Here is a 24,369-nt window from a genome sequence, read left to right on the forward strand (position 1 = left end):
TACAAGGGTTCCAATACTTATCCTTCTTTCATATCTATAGGGAGTTCAACAAGTACGCTGACGATCCCTTAAAGAAAGGACTCCATGCACAGACTAAATCAATCAACCTTGAAGAATTGATGAGAGGAGAATGCCTCTTTTATGGTCTTTATCAACTTTTTTGAGCCTTCGGTCGGTTATGATCATTTTCTTTTTGTTGTTTGTATCTACAACTAGTTATAACTTTTTGAATGAATCATATGTTGATTCTATGTATCAATGCTGTAAAAATAATGTCTTTATCTCTGTTTTACGTCTTGGACAATTTTTAGATTATGGCTGGAAGCATCTATGGGTCATCTTTTCTGGACCATCAATGTATGAATGATGAGTTAGTTCTTTTGATAGTTTCTCAAGAGCTCTCATATCAGTTTTGTGTCATGTAAATATAAACCACTGTTATAGCTAGATCCTTTGCGGTTTCGTTCATATGACAGAGCCATATTTTTGTATGTATCTTAGATTCCTTATAAATAGCAAGATACTGCTACAGTTCGCATGAAAAGCCTCCAAACACTCTTGCTAATGAAAAAACAAAAATGTTCTTAAAACACCAATCCTCCCAACAACATTAAATTATACATTATCATTAATTAATTATTATTAACCAATTGTAAGGTCACGACCAAGCCAGACACCAAATTGGTGTATGAGACCCCCTTGTTTGTGGGACAAGGGACCCACCTCCACGCAAACGATTTGACTACTAAATCTATGAAAACATACATATTCTACCTCTCTAATTTGAACCTGTAACCTCTTAAGATGAAACACATACTCTTAACCATTAAACCCACTCAAATTATATATTAATATATGAATATTTAAAAATTCCATATGAAGATCAAGCCACCTTGAAAGGCACCCACACATAGCAATAATGCTAACCCTTTTTACCATGTAATATGGTGTTACGACATATGGCATTCTCAAAGCGTCCTCCTCAATTTGTATAAATGCTTTTCAATGCAGTTTAACTAGTCATTCCAAAGCCCAATAACGTAATCAACCGGTATGTCTAATCATGGTCAAAGCGGCTCTAAGAGCATCCCTTAGACTCCCTAACCGCCTTAAAACCGAGGCAGTCGGTCGCTAACCCTACCACTGGCTCAACGAGGTCATCCGGTTCAATTCCCCGGCCACCGTACAAAAGTTGCATGAGGGCGTGCGGAGGTCATATTAATCGCACGGGATTTACCTGCTACTGGCGGTGGAATGCGGTTTTTGCGGACATTCTGCGCTGGTTATGTGCTCTGCTGCTGAAAAGGGTCGGAAGGGATTTCGTCGATGGTTTTAGAATTTTAATGGAGGGGATTAGTGCAGAGGCAGATAAGGGCAAGGAGATCTGAATACAGTGATCGATCGGGCAGGTGTGCCGTTCGTGGCTGCTGGATCCCTCGCCACCTCGTCGTCTTTCATCATTCGCAGATCGATCTTCTGTGTAGCGCTTTTCAGCAATACAAGAACCTCCACAATGAACTTTTAGGGTCTGAGCATTTTTGTTACGCGTTTCCGGTTCGAAACCGATAAAGTGTAAGTAGTTTTTGTATATATATATATTTTTTTTTTTAATTTAAAATTGTGGGGTTTCTCAAAGGGTTTTATTTGTAAACCCTATTTTTTAATGAAATTTCTTTTTTTGTTTGCATTAATTTCTGCAGAGACTCAAAATCTTTTTATATTCATTTTTCACGGCAAAAAGAGAGAGAAGGTTTTCGTGTGTTTCGGTAGGGTTTTAAAGCCTGCGCGTTATTATTCTCGAATGTTTTGATATCGGTATTTTTAGAGGTCGTTTGGTAGGTTTTGTAATGCACTGAATTGTATTTACAACAGAAGGCCTTTTCATATTTGCTAGGAAAAGGGCTTTCTTTCAGTTTTAAGTCAGCTCTGGAGAACAGTTTGGGGGCATTAATGCTTTAGCAGTTCGTGTGGAATATATTTTTCAGTTTATAGTTGTGTCGCTTTTATTTTTGAAATTGGTATTTGCGTCTCTGTCTGCGGTATGCTTTCTCTTGAAGCTGTCAATTTCATGCCTGTGGATTGTGTGTACACGCTTAATATTTTTCTTGAAGTAGTAGTAAGAAAAAGAGAGAGTCAAAGTGATTAAAGGTTGTTCATTTCTTTCTTGTGTTTACAGGGATTTGGAATGTTTATTCTTCGTGAGCTGTGTTTGCATTGATACTGGGTTGTCCGAACACTTTTTTTTTTCCTGCAGACATTGTGCTATTTCTTAGCTTGTTTCTTTCTTTCGCATGCCTGAGCTCCTTATTGTCTTGTGCATATACAGGTTGAAGCAAGTGCAAGTAGCTTTTGTTTTAGTTTGGCAGCCACTGAGTTACGATGGATTTTGACGAGTACGATTATTTGGAGAAGACCGTGGAAAATCCAGAAGCAATCACTGCATATGAAGATAATGGCAAGGCTGGAGATACGTTGGATGAAAAAGATCGAAGTAAAAGCAGCTCCAAACGCAGGAGCGATGAGGATGGTCATGGTTATGATCACCGGTCCAAAAGGGCAAAGTCCGACGAAGAAACGAGAGAGAGAAGTGAAAGAGGAGGGCAACGAGTAAGGGCTTCGCGTGACAGGGGTGAACATGATAGGTCCAGAAGAGGATCTTCACACCATAGGTCTTCCCCGGAGTACAGATCCAGGGATTTGGACAGGGTTGAAAAAGACAGGTACAGAAGTAGCAGAGAGCGCCATGAAAGAGGCTCTCGTGACGTAGAAAGAGATTACGACAGGGAGCGGGTTGAAAGAAATGGGAGGGATAAAGATCGGGAAAAGCTGGAAAGAGAACGAGACAAAATCAGGGATCGTTATTGTGAAAGCGAGAAGGAGAGTGAGAAGGAGAGGTCCCGTCGAAGCAGAAGCCGTTCTGAGCGACGCCGTAGTGCTGAACGTCATCGTACTGAACGAGAGAAAGAACGGGGCGAACGAGAGAAAAGCAGGGACCGATTGAGGGAAAAAGAGAGAGAAAGGGAGCTCAGCGAGAAAGACTCTCGGTACTCTTTTTTCCCATTTTTTTTCTTTCAATCTATTTTTTGTGTGTGGATAAAAGTCGATTTTTTGTCCTTTTTTGATGATCCAGATTAATAGTCCCGAATAATGTTTTGTTGTGTAAAGCATAGAAATTACTTGACCTAGCTATTTGGATATTCTTCTTATCATCCACCCTTTAAGTGCTCCACCTAAGTGTGTACAAAAGCTAGACAGTGGATGGAAGTTTGGGACGTTACTCGATATCTACCGAGGACAGCAGTGGGGCTTAGCATCAAGCAAGGGAGGATTTAGTCCCGGTGTCAGCGTTCTAATTTGCTAATGATTTTTTTTGTTATCTTTTATTTGGTATTATGAAGATTTTAAGCAGCGAATACTTCCAAGTTTGCGAATGCTTTTTTGGGCTAGTTTCACTAACATGACTTTGGAATACAACTTTGGGGTGGTTGTTCCGATTCCTTAGCGAACTTAATCATCGTGGATAATCATATTACGATCTACCATGGTGATGCACCCACCGATTCTTGTGCTTAGTTGAGGGTGTAAAATAGGATTTAACAACATCAGAATGTTAATTTGGCTATTAGGTTTCCCGTGCCCATAGCTTATTAATCAACTAGGACTTCAACATGTTAAAATTGTTATAGATTTCTTCTCTCTTGTTGGATTTTAGATTTGCCATTATTTTTTAAAGAATCAATGCTTAAATCTACATGAAATTACAAGTTATTCATTCTTAATGCTAATAACAATGTCACTAAGGAAGTTTAAGGCAGTCTTACTGTATGTTATTTTATATGTTCTTGCAAATAAATATAAGGCAGACTTATTATATGTTATTTGTTTGTTATTTTATTTGGTCTATTTTTATGAAAGTTTGAATATTGAATTTTAGGTTCTGGAAACGCGCAGATATATGCTAGAGCAATCGTCAGATGAGCAGTCTCTGGCAACTGAGCCAGGCCCACAAACTCAGGTCATGATGGGTCTTGAAAATTTTTGCCGGCCATTTCTGAAATCTGTTATAGGACCAATCAGTATGACATTTCGAGTTGGTCAGGTTGGATTATAAGTGGGGTGATGTGGTGATGACATATTGTGATTTGAATTATACTGTGGAACACAGTACAAATTTGTTTAATTGAACTTATTCTGTTGCAGACATGCTGGTTGGGGGCTTCTTGGGCTTTGATTCACAGAACCACATCCATCTTTTGATGCTTGTGAAGGCAGTGGGTGTTCAAGTGACTTACAATTACAGGCACGACCTTGGAGAAGAGTCTACTGTTGCTAACTCAATTGAGCAAGAAGTTTTATAATGCCATATATATGTCGGACTAGTCCATCACTGCCATGTTTAGGATATTTTGCCTTTTGACCAGCTAAATGTTCACTTGATGTTTGAAAATGGTCAATTGATTGAATAGGCTAGTGCAAGTTGCAAAGAGTCCCTTTAAATCCCAGATCTGTTTTCCACGATGCTTAGTCAATCCTATTTTATTGATGTTGCCACTTATATGTAAGTCTAGTCTGTTGCCACCATGTTTAGGACATTTTGTCTTTTGACCGGCTAAATGTTTTGATGATGTTTGAAAATGGTCAATTCGTTAAATAAGCCATAGTGAGTTGCAAATATTCCCAATAAAACCTAGCTGTTTTTTCCAGTGTTTATTCAATCCTATTTCGATGGAGTTAATTCCTGGTCATCTAGTTCTGTACATCCTCTTCTTGGTTTTATTTCCTTGTTTATTTTGTGCAGGCCTTGTTGAAAACTGCGTAATTAATCTAATGCTTTTCTCCTTTTGCGTGATATGGTTTTTTATGTGTCTTACTGGCATCTTTTGGTGTGTTTTCTTTCAATCACTGCATTTCTGTGTGGTCATGTTGTGAGCATCCTTGTTATCAGGTTTGTATTGCTTCAATTCATAGCAAGTACATTTTTGCCTGGTGATGCTGCGAGCATGATGCATTTTTTTCCCTTCTCCCATGCTTGTATTGATTTAATCTTTGTTGCGAATTGTATGGTTATTACCCGAACAATTTAGGCCATTGCAAGCTGCAAAGATTCCCAATAAAGCATCTCTTTATCTGCAATGTTTAGTCAATCCTATTTTGTTGGTGTTGATTCTGGATCATCTATATTTGTCTTCTTGGCTGTAATTGTTTATTTCATGCATGGGTTTTTGAAAAGTGTAGAGTTAATCAGATGCTTCAAGTGTCAGTTTTGCTTAATATGGTCCCTCACATGTCCTGCTGGTGTCTTTTTGGTGTGTTTTTGTTCCATTCGTGTTGCATTTCTGTCTGGTAACATTGTGAGCATATTTGTAATGAGGTTGTGTTACTTCTATACATAGCTAGCGCATTTCTGTCAGGTCATCTCACAAGCATGATGCATCTTTTGTGATTTAAATTTTTATCAGTTTTTTAGTTATTACCAAAGTATTTAAAATAACTAGGAGATTAGATTGTCATAGTTAGAAGCTAAGGGTTAGTATCCATTGGGCCTGTGCCTCGTCTCTTGCTTGTCGATTTTGAAGACACTATCTAAAATATTTAGAAGCTATGGATAGCATTCATTGTGGCTGTTGTGCCAATAGGCAGTGTAGCTTTCACTGTGTTTCAACTTTCAAAACAATTGCATTTCTGTCAGGTCGTGTTTAGAGCATGATGCATTGTCTGTCTTGTCTTTTGCTTGGTATGATTTGTTGTTTGTTAGTTTTGTAGTTATTACAAAAGCTATCAAATTTTTTAAATAACCAAGAGATTTTGATTGTCATATTTAGAAGCTTAAGGGTTAACAGCTGTTGGCTTTTTGCCTTTACACAGTTCTCACTCTCTTTGAATAAGTTGTTGAAATGGCAATAAATGATAGCTATTGGTAAGCACAATTAAATCATAAGAATTTTTCAAATGATTAGAACGTACTAACATTATTCGAAATCATTTTGTGGATGGCAGAAAATACACTTGACAATTTAATGTCTTATACTGATTTAATTCTTCAGACGCTAATGATGTAATGACATGATAAGTTCACTGGTGGTCTACCTACCTTGTGCAAATAACAAGGTTCTTCTTCAATTGATTTTCTTACATGCAATGCTAGAATATCTGAAAATATTCCATATTATGCAGGCGTTTTAAGGAAAGAAAGGAGGAAGCTGCAGAACCGGAAGCTGATCCAGAGCGGGATCAGAGGACAGTGTTTGCTTATCAGGTCTGGTTCCATTTCTTTACTATGCCTGACTTCACCATAATGGTATTGGTATTCCGGTTTGTGCAATGTATCTTAGTTCTTTTAGTGAGATGGCGAATTTCTCTCTCTGGTCTGTTTGGGCTGTTATCATATCATTCTCGGTTATTTTCCTCACAGATATGCTTGAAGGCGGATGAAAGAGATGTATACGAGTTTTTCTCAAGAGCTGGAAAGGTGAGTATATGTAGTTTTGTGATTTCTGTATCAGATGACATTTACTGGCATGTTCCCAAGTGCGTGTATGTTGGTAGGTGAAAATGTGATGTGTCTCCTTAGATGATTGGAAAAGGTTTGATTGATAATTACTTACAAACTACCCATGGTTTGACCATACACCGGCCTCCTTTTACCAATAGTTTGTACAGTAGATGCATGCAATACAAACAAATCTAAACACCAATCATTGAGATTTATTTGCTTCTTATTGCAGTAAATGCACCCATCTGCCTTCAGTGAAGCGTAGTATTATCTATTTTTATGGCTTCAGCATTCTTTGCATGTGGTGAGTGTGAATTCATGGCCTTTATAAAAAGTGGATGGCCTGAATAAATTGGCTGGCCCATCATGTTGATGGCCTTGTCATCTGTCCTGTTGGTTAGCCATGTTGTGCTGGAGTCCCCATTGTTGTAAGTTTTAGCTTCCAAAATGTTAGGAAATCAATAAATTTGTTTCTAAATGTACTGACTTGCAATTCCTACAGGTACGTGATGTGAGGCTCATAATGGACCGTAATTCCAGGCGGTCAAAAGGTGTTGGGTATGTAATTTTCTGATTAAATTCATCACTGGTTTGCTTAAGTTAAAATTACTACATTAGATTTCAATTCCAAAGTGGTAAATTGACATTTAAGAAATGCTGTGATATTGATTATAAATTAGGGAATTGGATTAATATTGGATTTGGATTGGTTTTTGAATCTAAACATTTCATTTGTAGGTATATTGAGTTTTATGATGCCATGTCTGTTCCAATGGCAATAGCATTATCTGGTCAGTTGTTGCTTGGTCAGCCTGTAATGGTGAAACCGTCAGAGGCTGAAAAAAACCTAGTTCAATCAAATGTTGCTGGAGCTGTTGGAGCTGCTGGTGGTTTTATTGGGCCCTATTCTGGTGGAGCCAGAAGATTATACGTTGGTAATCTCCATTTCAACATAACTGAAGATCAGCTTCGGCAGGTACACAAATTTAATTCTTAATTCAATGTAACTTCAGAGTGAATGAAATTGGTAAAGCAAAAAATGCCTTAAATTCTTACTTGTTGATCTGTTTCTCTTTGGTGGATCATGGTATTTACAGGTTTTCGAGCCATTTGGTGCTGTTGAGCTTGTTCAATTGCCTACTGATCCAGAGACTGGCCAGTGCAAGGGTTTTGGATTTGTTCAGGTCAGTGCTATTTTAACTTAATAAGCGTGTTTTGATGTGCTTTTTTCTCGTGTAGTAACTAAAATAAGCTAGCTAAAATTGTCTTGTGATTGTAGTTTACAAAACTTGAAGATGCTCGAGCTGCACAGAATCTAAATGGACAGCTGGAAATTGCTGGTCGAATCATAAAGGTTTGAGCAACCTTTCAGCGAAGATTTTGGTGAAGCATTGTTTTCCTCATATTTAGATTATCACTTTATTTATGCTTTGGGTTCTTGTATACAGGTGTCAGCAGTGTCTGATCAAGTTGGAATGCAGGAGTTTGGGGCTAATGCTGCTGATTTTGATGATGATGATGGAGGTGGCATAGTAAGTTCATACTGTTACCGAAATCTTAAACCAGAAGGGAACCAGAAAAATGAAGATTTTGAACCAGACTGCAACTGAGAAAAAAATCATTTAAAAATACATAAAATTTTAATTTAAAAATAATATTTTTATCTACGTCAATGAAAATCAAAACCATAGTAAATATTCAAACTATTCTTGATTATATGCCAATATGGTATGTAAGGGTGGAAATACTAATTGTAAAATAACAGCAAGAAGTATACACATTTTAACCAAAATACATAAACGTTTTAAGTTTTAACCAAAATACATAAACATCGAGACCATAAAGGGCCTTTAGAGGAATATAACACGCTACAACAAATTACTACTACATATCATCAAAATCAATGATCCACTGAAAACAGTGCAATCAGCTTCAAGCTCATGCTGAATCAACTTTCATTGCCATGGCATGGAAATCATGCTCACAAGTGATCAGTGTGAAAAATATTTTCAGTGGCCTACTAGTACTCCATTGAAATTTTGGAATAATTTTTGCCTTTTAAAAGGGTGCTATTACTGACACATTTTTATTACCGACACTAGGCATTTTGTTTTTTGTTGAACTGTGGTGTGCATTGTTGAATAGCCAGCTCAGACACCTATGCTGAATACTATTGGCACTGTGTTGAGATTGTGTCCAATCCATCCTCATTTTTGGTCTTGGTAAACAGATTCTGCACTGTACTACAATTCCTCCGGGAACCTACCTAAAAACAACTGAACTGATCAAAACTGCTCTGTTAGTAAATGCTATATTATATAAACACATGTAGATAACAATGAACAGAATTTATTGTACAACTGTCAAAGTCACTGCTTTTATTATTTCTGAACATGAAAAAAACTGCCACAGGAAAAATGCATTTAAAACTGCTCCCCACTGAACTCAAGAATGAGTAAATGAATCCTTATCTGTTGAAATTTAGTGAAGGAATGGATTCCTTGATTTGTGCCTTAATTCAAGGAATCAAATTTTGTGATCTTAGACATGTACAAGTTCTAGTGATGTGGTTGAGTTCAAGAACCAGTTTGACTAGTGTGAAATTGTGGAGGACTGAGTTATCTGTTCTCTAGTCTGAGTTAGTTTGGGAACTGAAAGATTAAGTGGGGTTAGCCTCCTAAATTTTAGGAGGGTCTAGTTAACAACTTGTGTTGTCTTTTGTTAACTAGAAAAGCTCCAGTTTGACTCCCTAAACATAGAACTTACTAACAATAGCCAAATCGAAGTGCTTATAAGGAGATCGAAGGAACAACTTGTAATCACAATTTGTGTGAGCTTGTGGAGGAACGAGCCAAGAAGTTTTCTCTTGTGCAAACTGGAGAAGGAAGACAGCCTTGTGAAGTGTGCTGAAAAATAGGAAAAATTCATATTTCTTACGAGGCTGGGAATGCGCTAGGAAATCAGAATTTCGTGGAAATTCTACATGGTATCAGAGCTGTGAACATGAATTTATCAGCACATAGTCTTCAAGATGACAACTCACATAGGATTAGGATTGCGAGAGCAGGATAGACTGGATGGCCTTCAAATTTTGGTGTTTGGAAGGTCCGAATGTTGTTCCTGCTGGACGAGTTTGGGCTGAAGGATTTGCTGAGAAAGGTGATGCAGAACCTTTAGATCCAGACGAGTTGAGGCTCTTCCAAAGGCAGAGATGACCAAGACCAAGAAGATGATCCTAGTCCCTCACGTTGTAGGTAAAAATACAGCTAAGGACTTGTGGGATGCCTTAATCAAGCTCTACCAGAATTCTATAGAGAACTGGAAGATGGTACTCGAAGATAAGGTGAGGACAATCAAGATGCAAAAGGGTGAGTGTGTAACAACCTTTCTCACTAGAATTCAAGAAGTTCGTGATGAGCTAGCAGCTGTTGGAGGGCAACCCATGGACACAGAGCTAGTTCGTGTGGCTTTGAATGGGTTTACCAAAGATTGACATACTTTTGTTCAAAGCATTATTGGACGAGATAAGTTGTTGGATTGGGAATGTCTATGGAGTGACTTCATCTAGGAGGAGTTGAGGCTCAAACTAGTTGAGACTTCTTGCAACAACTAGTTGAGACTTATTGCAACAGTGGCATGGGTTTCAAGGTTGAGAAGGAGGAGGAAATTTTTTCTCTTGCAGGATGGGGTTGAAGATCCACCGGATAGACGTGAAGACATCCTTTCTCAATGGAGCTGTTGAGGAAGAGATCTATATGGAGCAACCAAAGGGATTCGACAGAGACACACATGTGTAGGTTGAAGAGATCTCTTTATTGGCCCAAGCAAGCTTTGAGAGCATGGTCCACTCAGATTGACAATTGCCTTTGAGGATTGGGCTTCACCATGAGTGAGGCAGATGTTAACCTATACTACATCATGGTTGGATTGCTTCTGCTCATTCTAGTTCTCTATGTTGACGACCTTATGCTGGAGATGAGAGCTTGATCCAGGATTGCAAGGAGGACCTTGCAAGGGAGTTTGAGATGAAAGATATGGGACTTATGCACTATTTCCTTGGCTTGGGGGTTTGGCAGGGTGATGGTGAGATCTTTGTGGGACAGGGGAAGTACCCTACATAGGTTCTTCAGAGATTTCATATGTAAGATTACAGGCCCATGGGCACGCCTCTAGTCACAAAATGGAGGAAGGTGGATGCTAGCAGAGGAGAGCGAGTGGATCCTACAATATGCAAACAACTCATTGGGTCGTTGATGTATATGGTCAACACACAACCTGATATTACACAAGCTGATATTTGTTTTGCAGTCAATCAAGTAAGTTCATGGTGGAACCTACTAGAGTGCATTGCGTTGTTGCAAAGCATGTGTTGATATATCTCAGAGGCACAACGGATTGTGGATTGTGGTACAAATAGGTTGGAGTGAGGCTTGAGGGCTTCATAGATGCAGATTGGGTAGGGAGCTCGACAGACAGGAAGAGTACTTTGGGTGGCATCTTCGGCATTGGGTCAACAGGTGGTTCTTGGTATAGCATGAAGCAAAGATTAGTTGCACTTAGTTCAACAGAGGTCGAATACGTGGTTCCTAGTCAAGCAACTTGTGAGGCTATTTGGATGAGGAAGTTGCTCGTGGGACTTTTCAGACAGAGGATGGAGCCTATCATTGTGATAATCAGAGTTGCATTAAGATATTTGAGAACCTAGTGTTTCATGATCGCTCAAAGCATATCAAGATCCGATATCACCATCTAAGAGCGAGTGTTGTCAAGTAGCGAGGAATGGATTCCTTGATTTTTGCCTTAATTCAAGGAATCAGATTTTGTGATCTTCTTAGCCATGTACGAGTTCCAGAGATGTGGACGAGTTCAAGAAGCAGTTTGACTATTTGAAATTGTGGAGGACTGAGTTATCTATTCTCCCGTGTGAGTTAATTTGGGCACTGAAAGAACAAGTGGAGTTAGCCTCCTAAATCTTAGGAGGGACTAGTTAACAACTTGTGTTGACTTTTGTTAACTAGAAAAGCAACAGTTCGATTTCCTAAACATAGAACTTACTAACAATAGCCAAATGGAAGTGCTTTTAAGCAAGATCGAAGGCACAACTGGTGCTCACAATTTTTGTGTGAGCTTTTGAGCTTGTGGAGGAATGAGCCAAGAAGTTTTCTCTTGTGCGAATTGGAGAAGGAAGGCAGCCTTAAGAAGTGTGCTGAAAAATAGGAGAAATTGCTATTATTAGGAGCTGGGAATGTGCTAAGAAATAGGAGCCTATTTGCTAAGGAATGCACATAGATTTAGGCGCTTGGGTTTGCACAGTTTTCGAGAAGCAGATCAGCATTCTAGCAGGTGTTTCAAGCCTAGTTTAAGGTAGACAGAATATTGTATTTTCTGATTGAGACAAGCTGGTTGTAAGAGGTATGTAGCTTATTCTTCTTCAATAAAATTCTGAAGCGAGCGAGGGTTTTCTCGGTTGGGTTCCCTAGAAAATTGTTGTGTTTTATTGTGTGAATTTGTGCAATTATTTCTGTTCCTATTCCACTGCTTTTAGTAGAGAAATTCTGTGATTATATGAAAAGAAAATTGTTTTCAGATTGTTCATATTAGCAGATCAGAATTTCGTGGAAATTCTACATTATCTCTGCTCTCTCTTTTAAAGATCTGAGAAGGGTATTCTTACAGGAAACTAAAAGCAACAGAACTAAGAACCTACACAGCTCTGTTAGTAAATGGTAGAATCTGTGAACTCATGCTGTAGAAAACTATGAACAGAATTCAATGTACAACTGTCAAAACCTGTCACTGCTTTTGTTAATTCTTAACATGAAAAAATTTGCCACGGGAAAAATACTCTAACTGCTCCTTACTAGATTCAAGTCTGAGGAAATGAATCCTTACCCCTGCTCTCTCTCTTACAGATCTGGGCAGCACATACAAGGGTTTACAAAAATAGGTTTGCATGTGACAGCTCAAAAATATAACTTATTAAAAATTAAAACCAAACTGATTTTTATTTTGATTCTAGTATATCTGTAACTGGTGGCACGTCTCTAAGATTAGTTGATGGTGATATGTGCCTTATCTAGTGCTATCTGCCACTCTTCCTTATAGAAATCAAGAATGATTCACCCAGATCTGTTGCTGTGGAAAACTGTTTGTAGTTGTCAGGTGATGCATGTGCGCTGTCCCTCAGATTAGTTGATGGTGGCATGTGCCTTATCTAATGTTATCTGCCACTCTTCCTTATAGAACTCAAGAATGATTCACCCAGATCTGTTGCTGTGGAAAACTGTTTGTAGTTGTCAGGCGATGCATGTGCACTGCCCCTCTGCTACCTCTTATTGAGGAAAGTGTTCTATACCACACCAAGTTGCTCTCAGAACATCTTGAATTTCCCATTTGCAAGTGACATAGTCATGATATCAGTGGATCACTGTTCTATTGGAATGTTTTTTTGAAACCACAGCACCCTTTTGAATCCTGTCTCTGTGTGTGTATAATACTTGTAATTAATGTTACTCTCGACTAAAGGAGACCCTATGGTAACACCACCTTGTACAGGTACTTGTCCAATGTAGAGTGACATTTTTTTGTTTTTCTTTTAATAATGTTCCCAATTGGGTTGACCATGTAACAACCAGGTCAAAATTAGCGGGTTGTACAATTAGGGATAGCGGCCATCTTATTAGAGTTTGCTGCTTTGGGTTGGAAGCCCAAGTAATAAGCATGTGAGTGCCGCTGACAACTAATTTTTCATTTTTTTCCCTCCCTCCAGATCTATTGTTTTGATAATGTTCAGCCAATGATGCCAAAGACATGGTGACTTTATTACCAGCCAGAGACAAATGTATTGACTCAGATCCCACAATTCCTAGAGCCCTTTTAAAATAGAGGAGAAATTGTTCTCTAACTTTTAAAAGCAGCAGGAGTGAGACACGAGTGTGCACTCCTGACATTACGCAGAATTACAAATGTTTACAGGGCGGATCCCAGTGGGGAGCTGGATCCGGATCTGTATCTGATCTGGGAATCCGTGGACCCAGCTGCTGGAAATGGTGGATCTGGTAACATAGATCATGAAACACTGATTTTTCAGAGAGTTTGGTACTACTCTGAGTGTCATAGTAAATCACAATAGCATTCAAAGTAGATTCTGTTAGCTCAGCTAGTGACTTGAGAATCCAGATGGCTTCACAACTAGAAGTGTTTGCCATATATTCTGCCTTTTCTGAACTGAGTGCTATAGAAGTTTGTTTTCTACTGAACAAGGGAATCATACTTGATTGTAAACTGAAACAACACTTGGAATTGCCCTTCTTGAGTCTGGAGAACCTTCTAATGCCACCTCTTCACCAACATATCTCAGTCCAAAATTCCCCTTCAAGTATTGGAGAACATGTTTTGTGACAACCCAATGAACCAGATATTGACTCAAAGTAGTTATGGGCTTGCAGTCCACCATGCGAAATCTCTTTAGAATCTCACCTATGTATTTATCCTGAATGAGGGAACTTTTACCTAGAATTTGCCACACCTCTCGATCAAATATGTAGTGCATCAAGTCCATGTCCTTCATGGCACTCTTGCCAACTTTACCTTTGTGCTGTTCTGTGAGTTTCTTCAAATTTCTTGCAAGTATAAGATTGTCTACATACAAGACTAGAATAAACAGATTAGAATGATCAACCAAATAGTAAAGATTAAAATCTGTGTTTGTTTTACTGAGAGCTAAAACTGAAAGGTGCTTGTCCATCTTGTAATACCTCCTTGAACTTTCAAACATGGGTTTCGTGCCCATGCACCTTAAAGCCTCTTGGATGGTTTATGTATACGTTCTCAACCAACCCATTAGAAAATGCTCGTCTATACATCCATTTGATAGAGGTATACTTGGCTGTAGAATACTATCTGTGGTGGGGGCTTGATGCATGTGACCTGTCCCTTTGTCCAAGGAAGTTTCACTAACGCTCCTTACTGAGGAAATTGTTCTCCACTACACCAAGTTGTTCTCAGAAGTTTGAACATCTTGAATTTCCCTTTTGCAAGTGGCATAGTTAAGGTAGCAGTGATTCATTGTTCCATTCGAATGTATTGTAGAACTAGAGATCCCTTCTGATGTAGGGGAACTCAATCTCAATATGCTTGGATTGATCATGAAATACTTGTTTTTTTCAGTCTGATACAACTCTGGTTGTCAGAGTAAATCACATTAGCATCCAAAGCTTGCTCTGTTAGCTCATCTGGTAACTTGAGAATCCTGATGGCTTCACAACTAGAACTGGTTGCCATATATTCTGCCTTTGCTGAACTGAGTGCATTAGAAGTTTGCTCCCTACTCAATGAGGGAATCACACTTGATTATAAACTGAAACAACTCTGAGGTGCCTTTTATTGAATCTGAGAAACCTTGTAGCACCACCTTTCCATCACTAACATATCTCCTGACACCAGAGATGGCATTAGATGACAGGCATGAAACCATAGAGAAGTATGTCTCAAGATTGGATGAAGGCTCAACCACTCCAGGAGTTTGAAGTTTGAACACCCTAAAATGGGTGGATACATTCTTTATTATTATAAGTCAAATTGGAAAACAAGAGTGTTTTTTGTTAAATATTTTCCGTGCTTACTTCTTAGTGTTTGTGAAATTGGCTATTTAACAAATGTAAAATTGAAAATGTCTTTGGTTTGCTTTGAGGTGAGTTTCATATTGATATTAGTGAACTGATTGCAGTCTCTTGTGGTTGCAGTCACTTAATGCTCGTTCTAGAGCTATTCTCATGCAAAAATTGGACAGGAGTGGTATAGCTACAAGGTATGCTGGTTTATACATTTTTTGATCATTTTATTGATTAATTCTAAATATTATTTGTGCGTGTACTTATAATGACATGGCTGGATCATTGTGCTCTTGCACTCCAGTTTATGACATATGTTAGCGTAATATAGATTTTAAGCTTAGAGTGTATATATACTCTAAGCTTATATAGATAGACACACACACACACACAGTCTAAGCTTTTATATATATACACACACACATATATATATCTTGTAACATGTGTGTTAGGCACATATAACTGACAGTATTTGATGAGGAGTCTAGAGTAAATTTTTTGCTATAGTAAAACAGAGTTGACTACTCATGTTATGTGCCATAAAGGAAAATCCATAATTTCTGTTGTGTGGAATGTACCTAGTTGTTGAGTTTTAGTAATTGTATTTCAATTCACATCCACATGCTAGTGTCAATAAGATTAAATGACATTACACCTTATTATGGTTGGGAATTTAGTCGTGGGCTTGGGGGCATCTGTGAAATTTCAAGCTTCCTCAAAGCCGCATATCAGTGTTAGTTGGATTAAATGGCATTACATGGCTGTCCTATTACATGATATAACGCTCAGATTACTAAATTTTGTTATATTCAGATAGATCTTCATATTAGATGCCTTATATTTTATTCCCTTCTTATTTATGTGAAATAACAATTCCTATAATGGCTGGGGGATAAGCTTTTATATATATATACACACATATATATATCTTATAACATGTGTGTTAGGCACATATAACTGACAGTATTTGATGAGGAGTCTAGAGTAAATTTTTTGCTATAGTAAAACAGAATTGACTACTCATGTTATGTGCCATAAAGGCAAATCCATAATTTCTGTTGTGTGGAATGTACTTAGTTGTTGAGTTTTAGTAATTGTATTTCAATTCAATTTTTGTTTAGTATCTGTGAAATTTCAAACTTTCTCACATCCACATGCTAGTGTCAATAAGATTAAATGACATTACACCTTATTATGGTTGGGAATTTAGTCGTGGGCTTGGGGGCATCTGTGAAATTTCAAGCTTCCTCAAAGCCGCATATCAGTGTTAGTTGGATTAAATGGCATTACATGGCCGTCCTATTACATGATATAACGCTCAGATTACTAAATTTTGTTATATTCAGATAGATCTTCATATTAGATGCCTTGTATTGTATTCCCTTCTTATTTATGTGAAATAACAATTCCTATAATGGCTGGGGGATAAAGTGATTTATGCAGAATATTTGTCAAATTCACTTTAGGATGGTTTAGTGTATCTGCCCAATATGAGATGATGTTGCACCTCATTATGGTTGGAGAGTTCTAGTGGCAGGAAGTTTTTTTGGATTGATCAACTACTCATGGGCATATATGAAATTTTAAGCTTTCGGCATATGTGAAATTTCAAGTTTTTGGTATCTGAAATATCAAGCTTTCTCAAAATTGCATGCAAGTGTCGGTGGGATTATTAAATGGCATTACATAATGCCCCTTTGATTAGGGATAAAGTGATTTTTCAGAATATTCGTCAAATTTGCCCAGTGTTTCTTTTCCCATGTATATACCCTACAACATTTATCTTCACTCAGCACTGGTGCAATCACTAATGTTAGATACAAAGTAGATAAGCTGAGTTTATTGCCTAGTACATTTTAGTACATCGTTAGTTTTACAGTGTGCTTTGCATCTTCGTTTTTAGTTATTAAGAAATTTTATTGGGATATTATTTTGACATGTTTCTTTTTTCGTGATTTATTGCAGTGTTGCTGGATCAGTGGCGCCTGTGCCCCTAGCTAATCCATCCTTGAGCCTCCCAGGGCCTACTGTTCCTGGTATGTCTTCCGTGGTAGCACCTCTTGTGCCTTCTCTTGGACCAACTACTATGCCTGGCTATATGGGGGTACATGGCTCTGCAGTAGCTGTGCCTGCAGTTGCTGCCCCAGTTGTGGATCCTATTGGAGTTCCGAGTGACTGTTTGTTGCTTAAAAATATGTTTGATCCAAATAATGAGGTTTGTGCAAACTCATTCTGTTTAGCTGAGATATCTTTACCTGGAGTTTTGTTTTTCTTTGCTTCTTTCCTTTAGTCGCCCAGGCTTTTCTTCTAAGAAACAATTTCTTAAATTGCAGACTGAACCTGATTTTGATTTGGATATTAAAGAGGACGTGCAAGATGAATGCTCCAAATTTGGTGCAGTGAAGCACATTTTTGTGGACAAGTAAGTTGAACATTTATTGGAGAATTGATTTGTTCGAGTGTTTATCTTTCACTGCTTGTTTGTTGTATACCTTTATGAATAATTGCTCATTCAATAGTCATTTCTATTTGTTAAATTAGTTTTAGTACTAGACTATTTGATTCAGTTTTTGGAAGTCAGGATCTTATTTCTGATCGTGTAGTGAGTTCTTTTTGTTTTTCACATACGGATATTTCATTGATTGGTTTATCCTAGTTTGCCTTGTAAGATTCTCTATGTATTGCAACAATTGAGTGTTTGTCAGCTGTATTCTCACTTCATTCAGCTGCCGGGATTTTGTTATGTTTTGCTCATTAATTTTTGCATACCCACTTGTGATGTCAGATGTAGAGGCTATACCATGAATTCCCATGTAGTTTTCTCAATTGTGACATAAGATGTCGAAGCCTGTACTGTTATGATACAGTTATCCTGCGTAGTTTCATGCAATTAGTCAGCTAAACTAGTATTGCCACATATACATCTTCTGTTCAGGGTAAAGTACTTGTAGTATTCCACTAGGAATGCTAAATTAATATGATTCATCTCCCGCGTTAATTTCTTCGAACTAGCTGACTAAGCTAGTTTTGCCTCATATACATCTCTGTCCATGCTAAACAACTTGCAGGAACCCACCTGGAGTGCAATATATTTTTTCTATTTATATGAATTCGTCTGTTTTTGCCTATTTCTTGGAATTGGCCAGTTAAAGTAGTATCTCCTCATACTGTGTATATCTATCTTAAAGAACTTGTAGGGACAAGTGTTTTAAGAGCAGCCAAACTGGAACAGGTTCGTTTGACCCTAAATTAGGATGTTACAGACCTTGAACTGGCTTCGTTACTGGTTCCGTAGCTAACCAGCCAGTTCAGTATGGAACTGGTTTGTTCGTAAAAAGTTATTTACTGATTCTGAGTCTAATTCCGACTTTTGAAACTTGGTAGAAACCCACTAGGAAATGCTTATATGCTCTTTCAATTTATATCAACATTTTTGGTGTTCTTTCATCTCACTTAATAATTTATTCTGTTTTCTTCATGCAGGCATAGTGCTGGGCATGTCTACCTGCGTTTTGATGGTGCAACATCTGCAATTGGTGCACAGCGTGCTCTTCATGGTAGATGGTTTGCTGGAAAAATGATTACAGCAACATTCATGGTATTGTTTTTTTTATTATAAATTTTTCTGGTATTTTTTGAGTAGTTAATTTGTTTTATGATTTATTTCCATCCATGTGATTGCTTTGCTTGTTTGCCTATTTCTTTTGCAGCCGTCTTATACCTACGAGGCAAAATTTCCCGACAGCAGATGAGCTGGTCGTAAATAAAATATTTTGGGCTGAAATGTCTATTGGTGGAGATGCATCTTTAGATTAGTTTTCACAAAATTAAAGATCAATTGCCAAAGTCTCTTGTGGTATTGCGTAATGACAACAACACAAATCTACGGATTTATTTTTTTCTGACGGGGTTGCTACTTTCAAGGAGCATGTATGAACCAGTGAAGTTAGTCTGGATATACAATCGAGATTAGCTTTGCCACTTGTTGATTTTGGTGGGAGATAAATTCTTTACTTGCCTGAACTTGGGCATCCTTAGCTACCTTGTGTATATTTTTAATTAAAATTTCCCTATTTCTGTTCTTTTGTAGTGGGATTTAGTTTGTTCAATACAGTTGGGCTTTTAACGAAAGAGTGGGGGGACAAGCGTTTTAATGCCAGCAGCTACCAATGTCTGAACGCTTCTAGGCATCTATTGTTACAGGGAATGATACAAAAGTTGGTCATTGATATCTTATTTTGGATTTATTCGCAAAAGGATTTGGATATCAGAGAATTTAGTGCCTTTATGATCCGTTTCATGAAATTTTCTTCAGCCATATTTTGTGAAGATTAGAAGTCTCTTCATAAAATATCGTGCATTTTACGTCAGAAATATTCTTGATAAACATGCTATAAAAAGTTCTTGTTCCAGCATTTTGCTCTAATTTTCAATTTTACTGTTGTCGAATGACTATCTATGAAGGTGTATTATTTGGTATAACTCAGGTGCAATCAGTCATTCTATATTTGTTCGAATTACGAACCTCTAGAGGAGCAAAGTGACACATTATTTTTAGATCATCTGGTCAAAGTACAAATGGATATCTCCAGTGAATTCAATCGAATGGCATTTTGTGACGTTTTTTCTGACAACGTGCATAATACTGTGATTGGAAAATTTGGTATCTAGCGAGCACAAGTCTTTTAAGCTGTTAATATGATACTTCTTTAAGAAGGCTTACTATTTTATGAACTTTAGGAAATAGTGCAGGCTACAGGCTATATATGTATATCCGGTTCCATCAGCTGAAAGGATAGTGTGTTCTACTATTTGGAACTGTTAGATGGTCATCAGCAAGTGCAAGGAAATTTGCTAGTGAAAAACAATGCAACCTAATGCAAGAAACTACACTCCGAGGTTTCTTAAGTGCAAACCCAAGGAAAGAGGTTGTTCGAGTCTATAAACGTATGAAGGTACAAAGACATTAAACAGGATCTTGACTTCAATATTAGTGATAGAGTAGTGTACAGCTTTAGTGGGGATAAATGGCCAAATTATGAAACATATAATATGATTGCTATCCACAATGGGGTTAAAGGAGTCTGGGCTAGAAAATCACATTTGATATTTGTAGGGTGTATTACTATATATTGAATACTGTTGTGTATGCAATAGATTTATGCATTCAATTAAAGACATTTAGCGTTTGGGAGTAGGTAGTTTTAGAATTAGTGTGATATTTGACCATACGAGGTTGTGGCAGTCATTGTATTGGTCATTGTAATGAAGTGTTGGTCTTTATTTCGGTGGTTTGCTTTGAAGTTTTAGGTGGTTTGATTTAGTTGGATACGCTGCATTTTTTAACTAGTTGGCTGTTACGAGGATTACGAGGGTTCGAGATGTGAAAGGTTCAGGTGGATAAATATTGTGTATATTAAGGTAAAACATTATGTCTATGAGATGTGAAAGGTTCAGGTGGATAAATATTGTGTATGTTAAGGTAAAACATTATGTCTATGAGATGTGAAAGGTTCAGGTGGATAAATATGAGATGTGAAAGGTTCAAGTGGATAAATATTGTGTATGTTAAGGTAAAAACGTTATGTTTTTATATACACAGGTGGTAAAATAATGAAATAATGGGTGAATGTTAAGGTAAAGCATTATGTCTATGAGATGTGAAAGGTTCAGGTGGTGGTAAAATAATGTGTATGTTAAGGTAAAAACGTTATGGCTTTATATACACAGGTGGCAAAATAATGTGTATGTTAAGGTAAAATGTTATATATATATAGCAACATCACAACATTCGGAAAAATTACATTCTACAACATACATACACCCGCAACACAATATACTCTTTCCGTCTTCCATAATGCCGAGAAAAGACTTGACATTATTTCCACGCCAAAACTGTGTTATAAGAATTATGCTGCAATAATTCTGGGTTGAATATATAACACGGTTTTGGCGTGGAAATAATGTCAATTCTTTTGTCTGCATTATTGCAGACGGAAAGAGTATGTCGTGTTTCGGGTGGTCGTATGTTGTAGAATGTAATTTTTCCGAATGTTTTGTGATGTTGCTTGATTAGATAAATCAACGTATGAAAATAGAATCTGTTTGTGTCTAGTGTCTACGATGTGTCTAGTGTGAGGAGCTAGTTTGTTCGTGCTTATTAAGAAGCATTAGTGACATCGAGTACAAGACTGATGTGTTGGTCAGTGTAATCGAGTACATGACAGGTGTGTTGGTCATAGTGTGAGACATTACTTGAGTGCAAGTCAATTTCTATGTGGCCATGAGAAGGGCCAACGGAACAACTAATATGTTTGACATGTTTATTGATGTCGTTTGTCATTGTTTAAATTTAATTGTATCGAGTATACATTTATAGCAGAAGCTGGTGGACTTATTTTGTTTTACATTTATGTAATTTATTTATTTGCTTATTTATACATTTTTGTAATTTATTTATTTACTTATTTATAAGATTTGTTTGTTTTTGATAATTTTTTTTGGATTAATTACATCACAAGTTTTTGTTGGTGTTTCGAACCATCTAATGTGGTTCATCATGAGGACAAATGTGAAAAAATCAGTCAGTCAAAATGTTAGCAAGGATGCATCTGTTCCAGAGTTAGCCGGTAGGAAATAGCTCTTATAAATTAGCAGTTAAAAAATTAATTGAATAAATTTATTATTATTTTGTAAATATATAATTAAAAATAAGTCTAATATGGTTATTATTAAAAATGAATGATATTCAACAATAATATTTAAATATTATTATATTAAAAGATTGGATATGATTTTATTAGGGAGGGCAAAGAGGATATAAATTGCAATATAAAAATAAAAATAATCAATTATTAATATTTATGTTTATTTAAAATTCTTTTATGAAAAGAGGACAGGGATCGAATTTCTACTTAACATTTGTTTGTTATTTATTTACTTATTTATATCATTGTTTAAAATGAATTGTATTGAAGTATATGTTTATACCAAAGCCGGTGGACTTATTTTTTCTTTTTTACATTTTTGTAATTTATTTATTCACTTATTTATAAGATTTGTTTGTTCTAATCATGTTTTTCATGTATTTGTCATTTTCATGCAGCAGGGAATATCTCAAATATGATTGCTATATGAGTATTCTTTAGATGATTTTTTTTTTTTTTTTTTTTTTTTTTTAACATTTTTGTAATTTATTTATTTACTTAATTATAAGATTTGTTTGTTTTAATCATGTTTTTCATGTATTCGTCATTTTCATGCAGCAGGGAATATCTAAAATATGCTTGCTACATGAGTATTCTTTAAATGATGAATTAAATTATGCATCTAACGAGTGCTTTTGCTCGAAATTGGGGTAAAACCGTAGGGAGAAATTCAAAATACAAATTGATTTTTATTTTTTTGTTCCTTCCAAAAATTTGATGATGTAATTTTATTTTATTTTATTATTTTTGCTATTATTTTATAATATTTCTTATGAAACTCATTTTAGACCTCAAAGTTTTTGTAATGATCTGTCATGCCAAGAATAAAAACACCATAATTCAAAAAAAGAAGAGTTTTTTTCAATGTAAGTTTGTCTTATAAATGCAAGTTTACAACTAGCATGACTAGAAAAATCAACATGTAAAAAAGTACTGGATATATCAAACAACGAGCATGACTAGAAAAATGAACATGTAAAAAAATACTAGATATATCAAACAACGAGCATGACTAGAAAAATCAACATGTAAAAAAGTACTAGATATATCAAACAAGTGAACAGTGGAACATTAATGATTAAGAGTGAAATTTTTGAAAATTTTCAAATAAACTAAGGACTAAATTCACTCTTAATCTATCTATGTTCTGTGAAATTGAAAGTTAATTATTGAACTTATTGAAAAATAAATTGTACCAAATCTCATACTTGTACCACTTGCATGAACGCTGCAAATGAATGGAAAGAAATATCAAAAAGTGGAAGGAAAAACTACAAGCAATATAATTATTGGATACATATGTTAAAAATAAGAATGAAATGTTAAAAATCTTCGGTAGTCAGGATGCGAAGGGAAATGAACAACTTCAAAATGAAAAGGAAGTGTTAATCAAGTATGCAAGAAAATGGTTTGAGAAAAGTCCACAATAGGGGCCTCGAAAATTAATTAGTTTGTTGATGCGTCATGAAAGCAAGTTAGGAGGAGAGAATTAGTGGAGTGCTTGCGCAATAGAAGAATACAAAATGTTGAGCATTATAAAGAATTCCTCCAAGGGTTGGAGGTGTCATGGAGAGCATTGATCAAAATCACAAAGATCAAGCTTTGGAAAAAGATGAACCAACTGAGAAAACTTTAAGAGGTTTGCTGGGTGAAATATTATAAAGAGTAGTGGCTTTCCTGAAGGCTAAAGAACCCATTGGAAGCTCGTGGATTGATGAACCTACTAGATTGGGAAGAGAAACTTGAGTATTTGTGAGAGTTGATGAACTAACAGTAGTTGCCTTGGGGTTGAAGCTTTGGTGGTTGACTCAATGATGAAGTACATGGAGAGGAGATCTCTTACTCATCAGCGATTTATCCACTGATGAATCTCCCCTTGATGTCGACTCTCTTCTTTTGAAAGTGAGTTGAGCTCTCTGTACTATGGTGTCTTGGCATGGAAGTTAATCACGTTTAAAAAGTTTGGAAAGATTGAGTGGAAGCTTGTGTAATTGGTGGATGAAGGCAGAGTGACCTTGTGAGTTCTTGTTTCAATTATCAATATTGGTTAAGTTTCCTCTTTAAAGCACTCCACTTCAAGCACTGTAATCTAGTTTGGCGGTGACAATTACAAGTAAATGTGGCTATAGCTTGTCTAAGGTTGGGTTGAGAGTCTTGATGAAACAGATGCAACAATGTTATCTATTTTGAGTTTCGAGTGAGTTAAAACAAATCAAAAAATTTAAATCCTATTTCCATAATTGGATATGGAGGTTGGGTCATTTGAATAACTGTCTCTTTCTACCCCTAGTCAGGAGGGATAGTGGGGGGAGTGTTGCACATAGCTTCAACATTTAGTCTAGATATCTTGATCAACGTTGCAACAAATATTGGAGATTAGGGTTAGCCACAATTTCGAAGAAAACATATTATTTTTGGGAGGCAGTTTTACTTTTTGCGTGGGGGAGATGTTGGGTTCTTGGTTTTGTTACCTTTTTTTCATTCTCAATCACACTTTTGAACTTTAAAGAATTATTTTGTTTCCCATTATTATCCTTTTTCCATGATATCCTCATTT

At 36.6% G+C, this 24,369-nt stretch overlaps 1 protein-coding gene across 9 annotated transcripts; it reads left to right on the plus strand.

Annotated features, from left to right (window-relative positions):
• Positions 1-1,211: 1,211 nt before the first annotated feature.
• On the plus strand, positions 1,212-19,361 carry LOC149205144 (Splicing factor, CC1-like protein). Of its 9 annotated transcripts, none has more exons than XM_089394909.1 (15): positions 1,212-1,572; positions 1,701-1,766; positions 2,177-3,044; positions 6,175-6,256; positions 6,413-6,469; positions 6,996-7,051; positions 7,232-7,469; positions 7,591-7,677; positions 7,773-7,847; positions 7,942-8,025; positions 15,238-15,302; positions 17,071-17,320; positions 17,439-17,527; positions 18,589-18,703; positions 18,816-19,361. In XM_089394909.1, the coding sequence occupies exons 3-15, from the start codon at positions 2,380-2,382 to the stop codon at positions 18,855-18,857; spliced, it is 1,905 nt and encodes a 634-aa protein (XP_089251035.1). In that variant the 5' UTR covers positions 1,212-1,572; positions 1,701-1,766; positions 2,177-2,379; the 3' UTR covers positions 18,858-19,361. The 9 variants fall into 9 exon arrangements, with proteins under 9 accessions (XP_089251035.1, XP_089251036.1, XP_089251034.1 ...); XM_089394910.1 differs by having other exon boundaries at positions 2,327-3,044; XM_089394911.1 differs by lacking the exons at positions 1,212-1,572; positions 1,701-1,766 and adding exons at positions 3,952-4,015; positions 4,201-4,300 and having other exon boundaries at positions 2,988-3,044.
• The last annotated feature ends 5,008 nt before the right edge of the window (positions 19,362-24,369 follow it).

Source organism: Pinus tabuliformis, chromosome 1_2 (assembly GCF_031772625.1).
Source record: "Pinus tabuliformis cultivar Carrire ecotype Pingquan chromosome 1_2, CPIR1, whole genome shotgun sequence".
Taxonomy (NCBI): Eukaryota; Viridiplantae; Streptophyta; class Pinopsida; order Pinales; family Pinaceae; genus Pinus; species Pinus tabuliformis.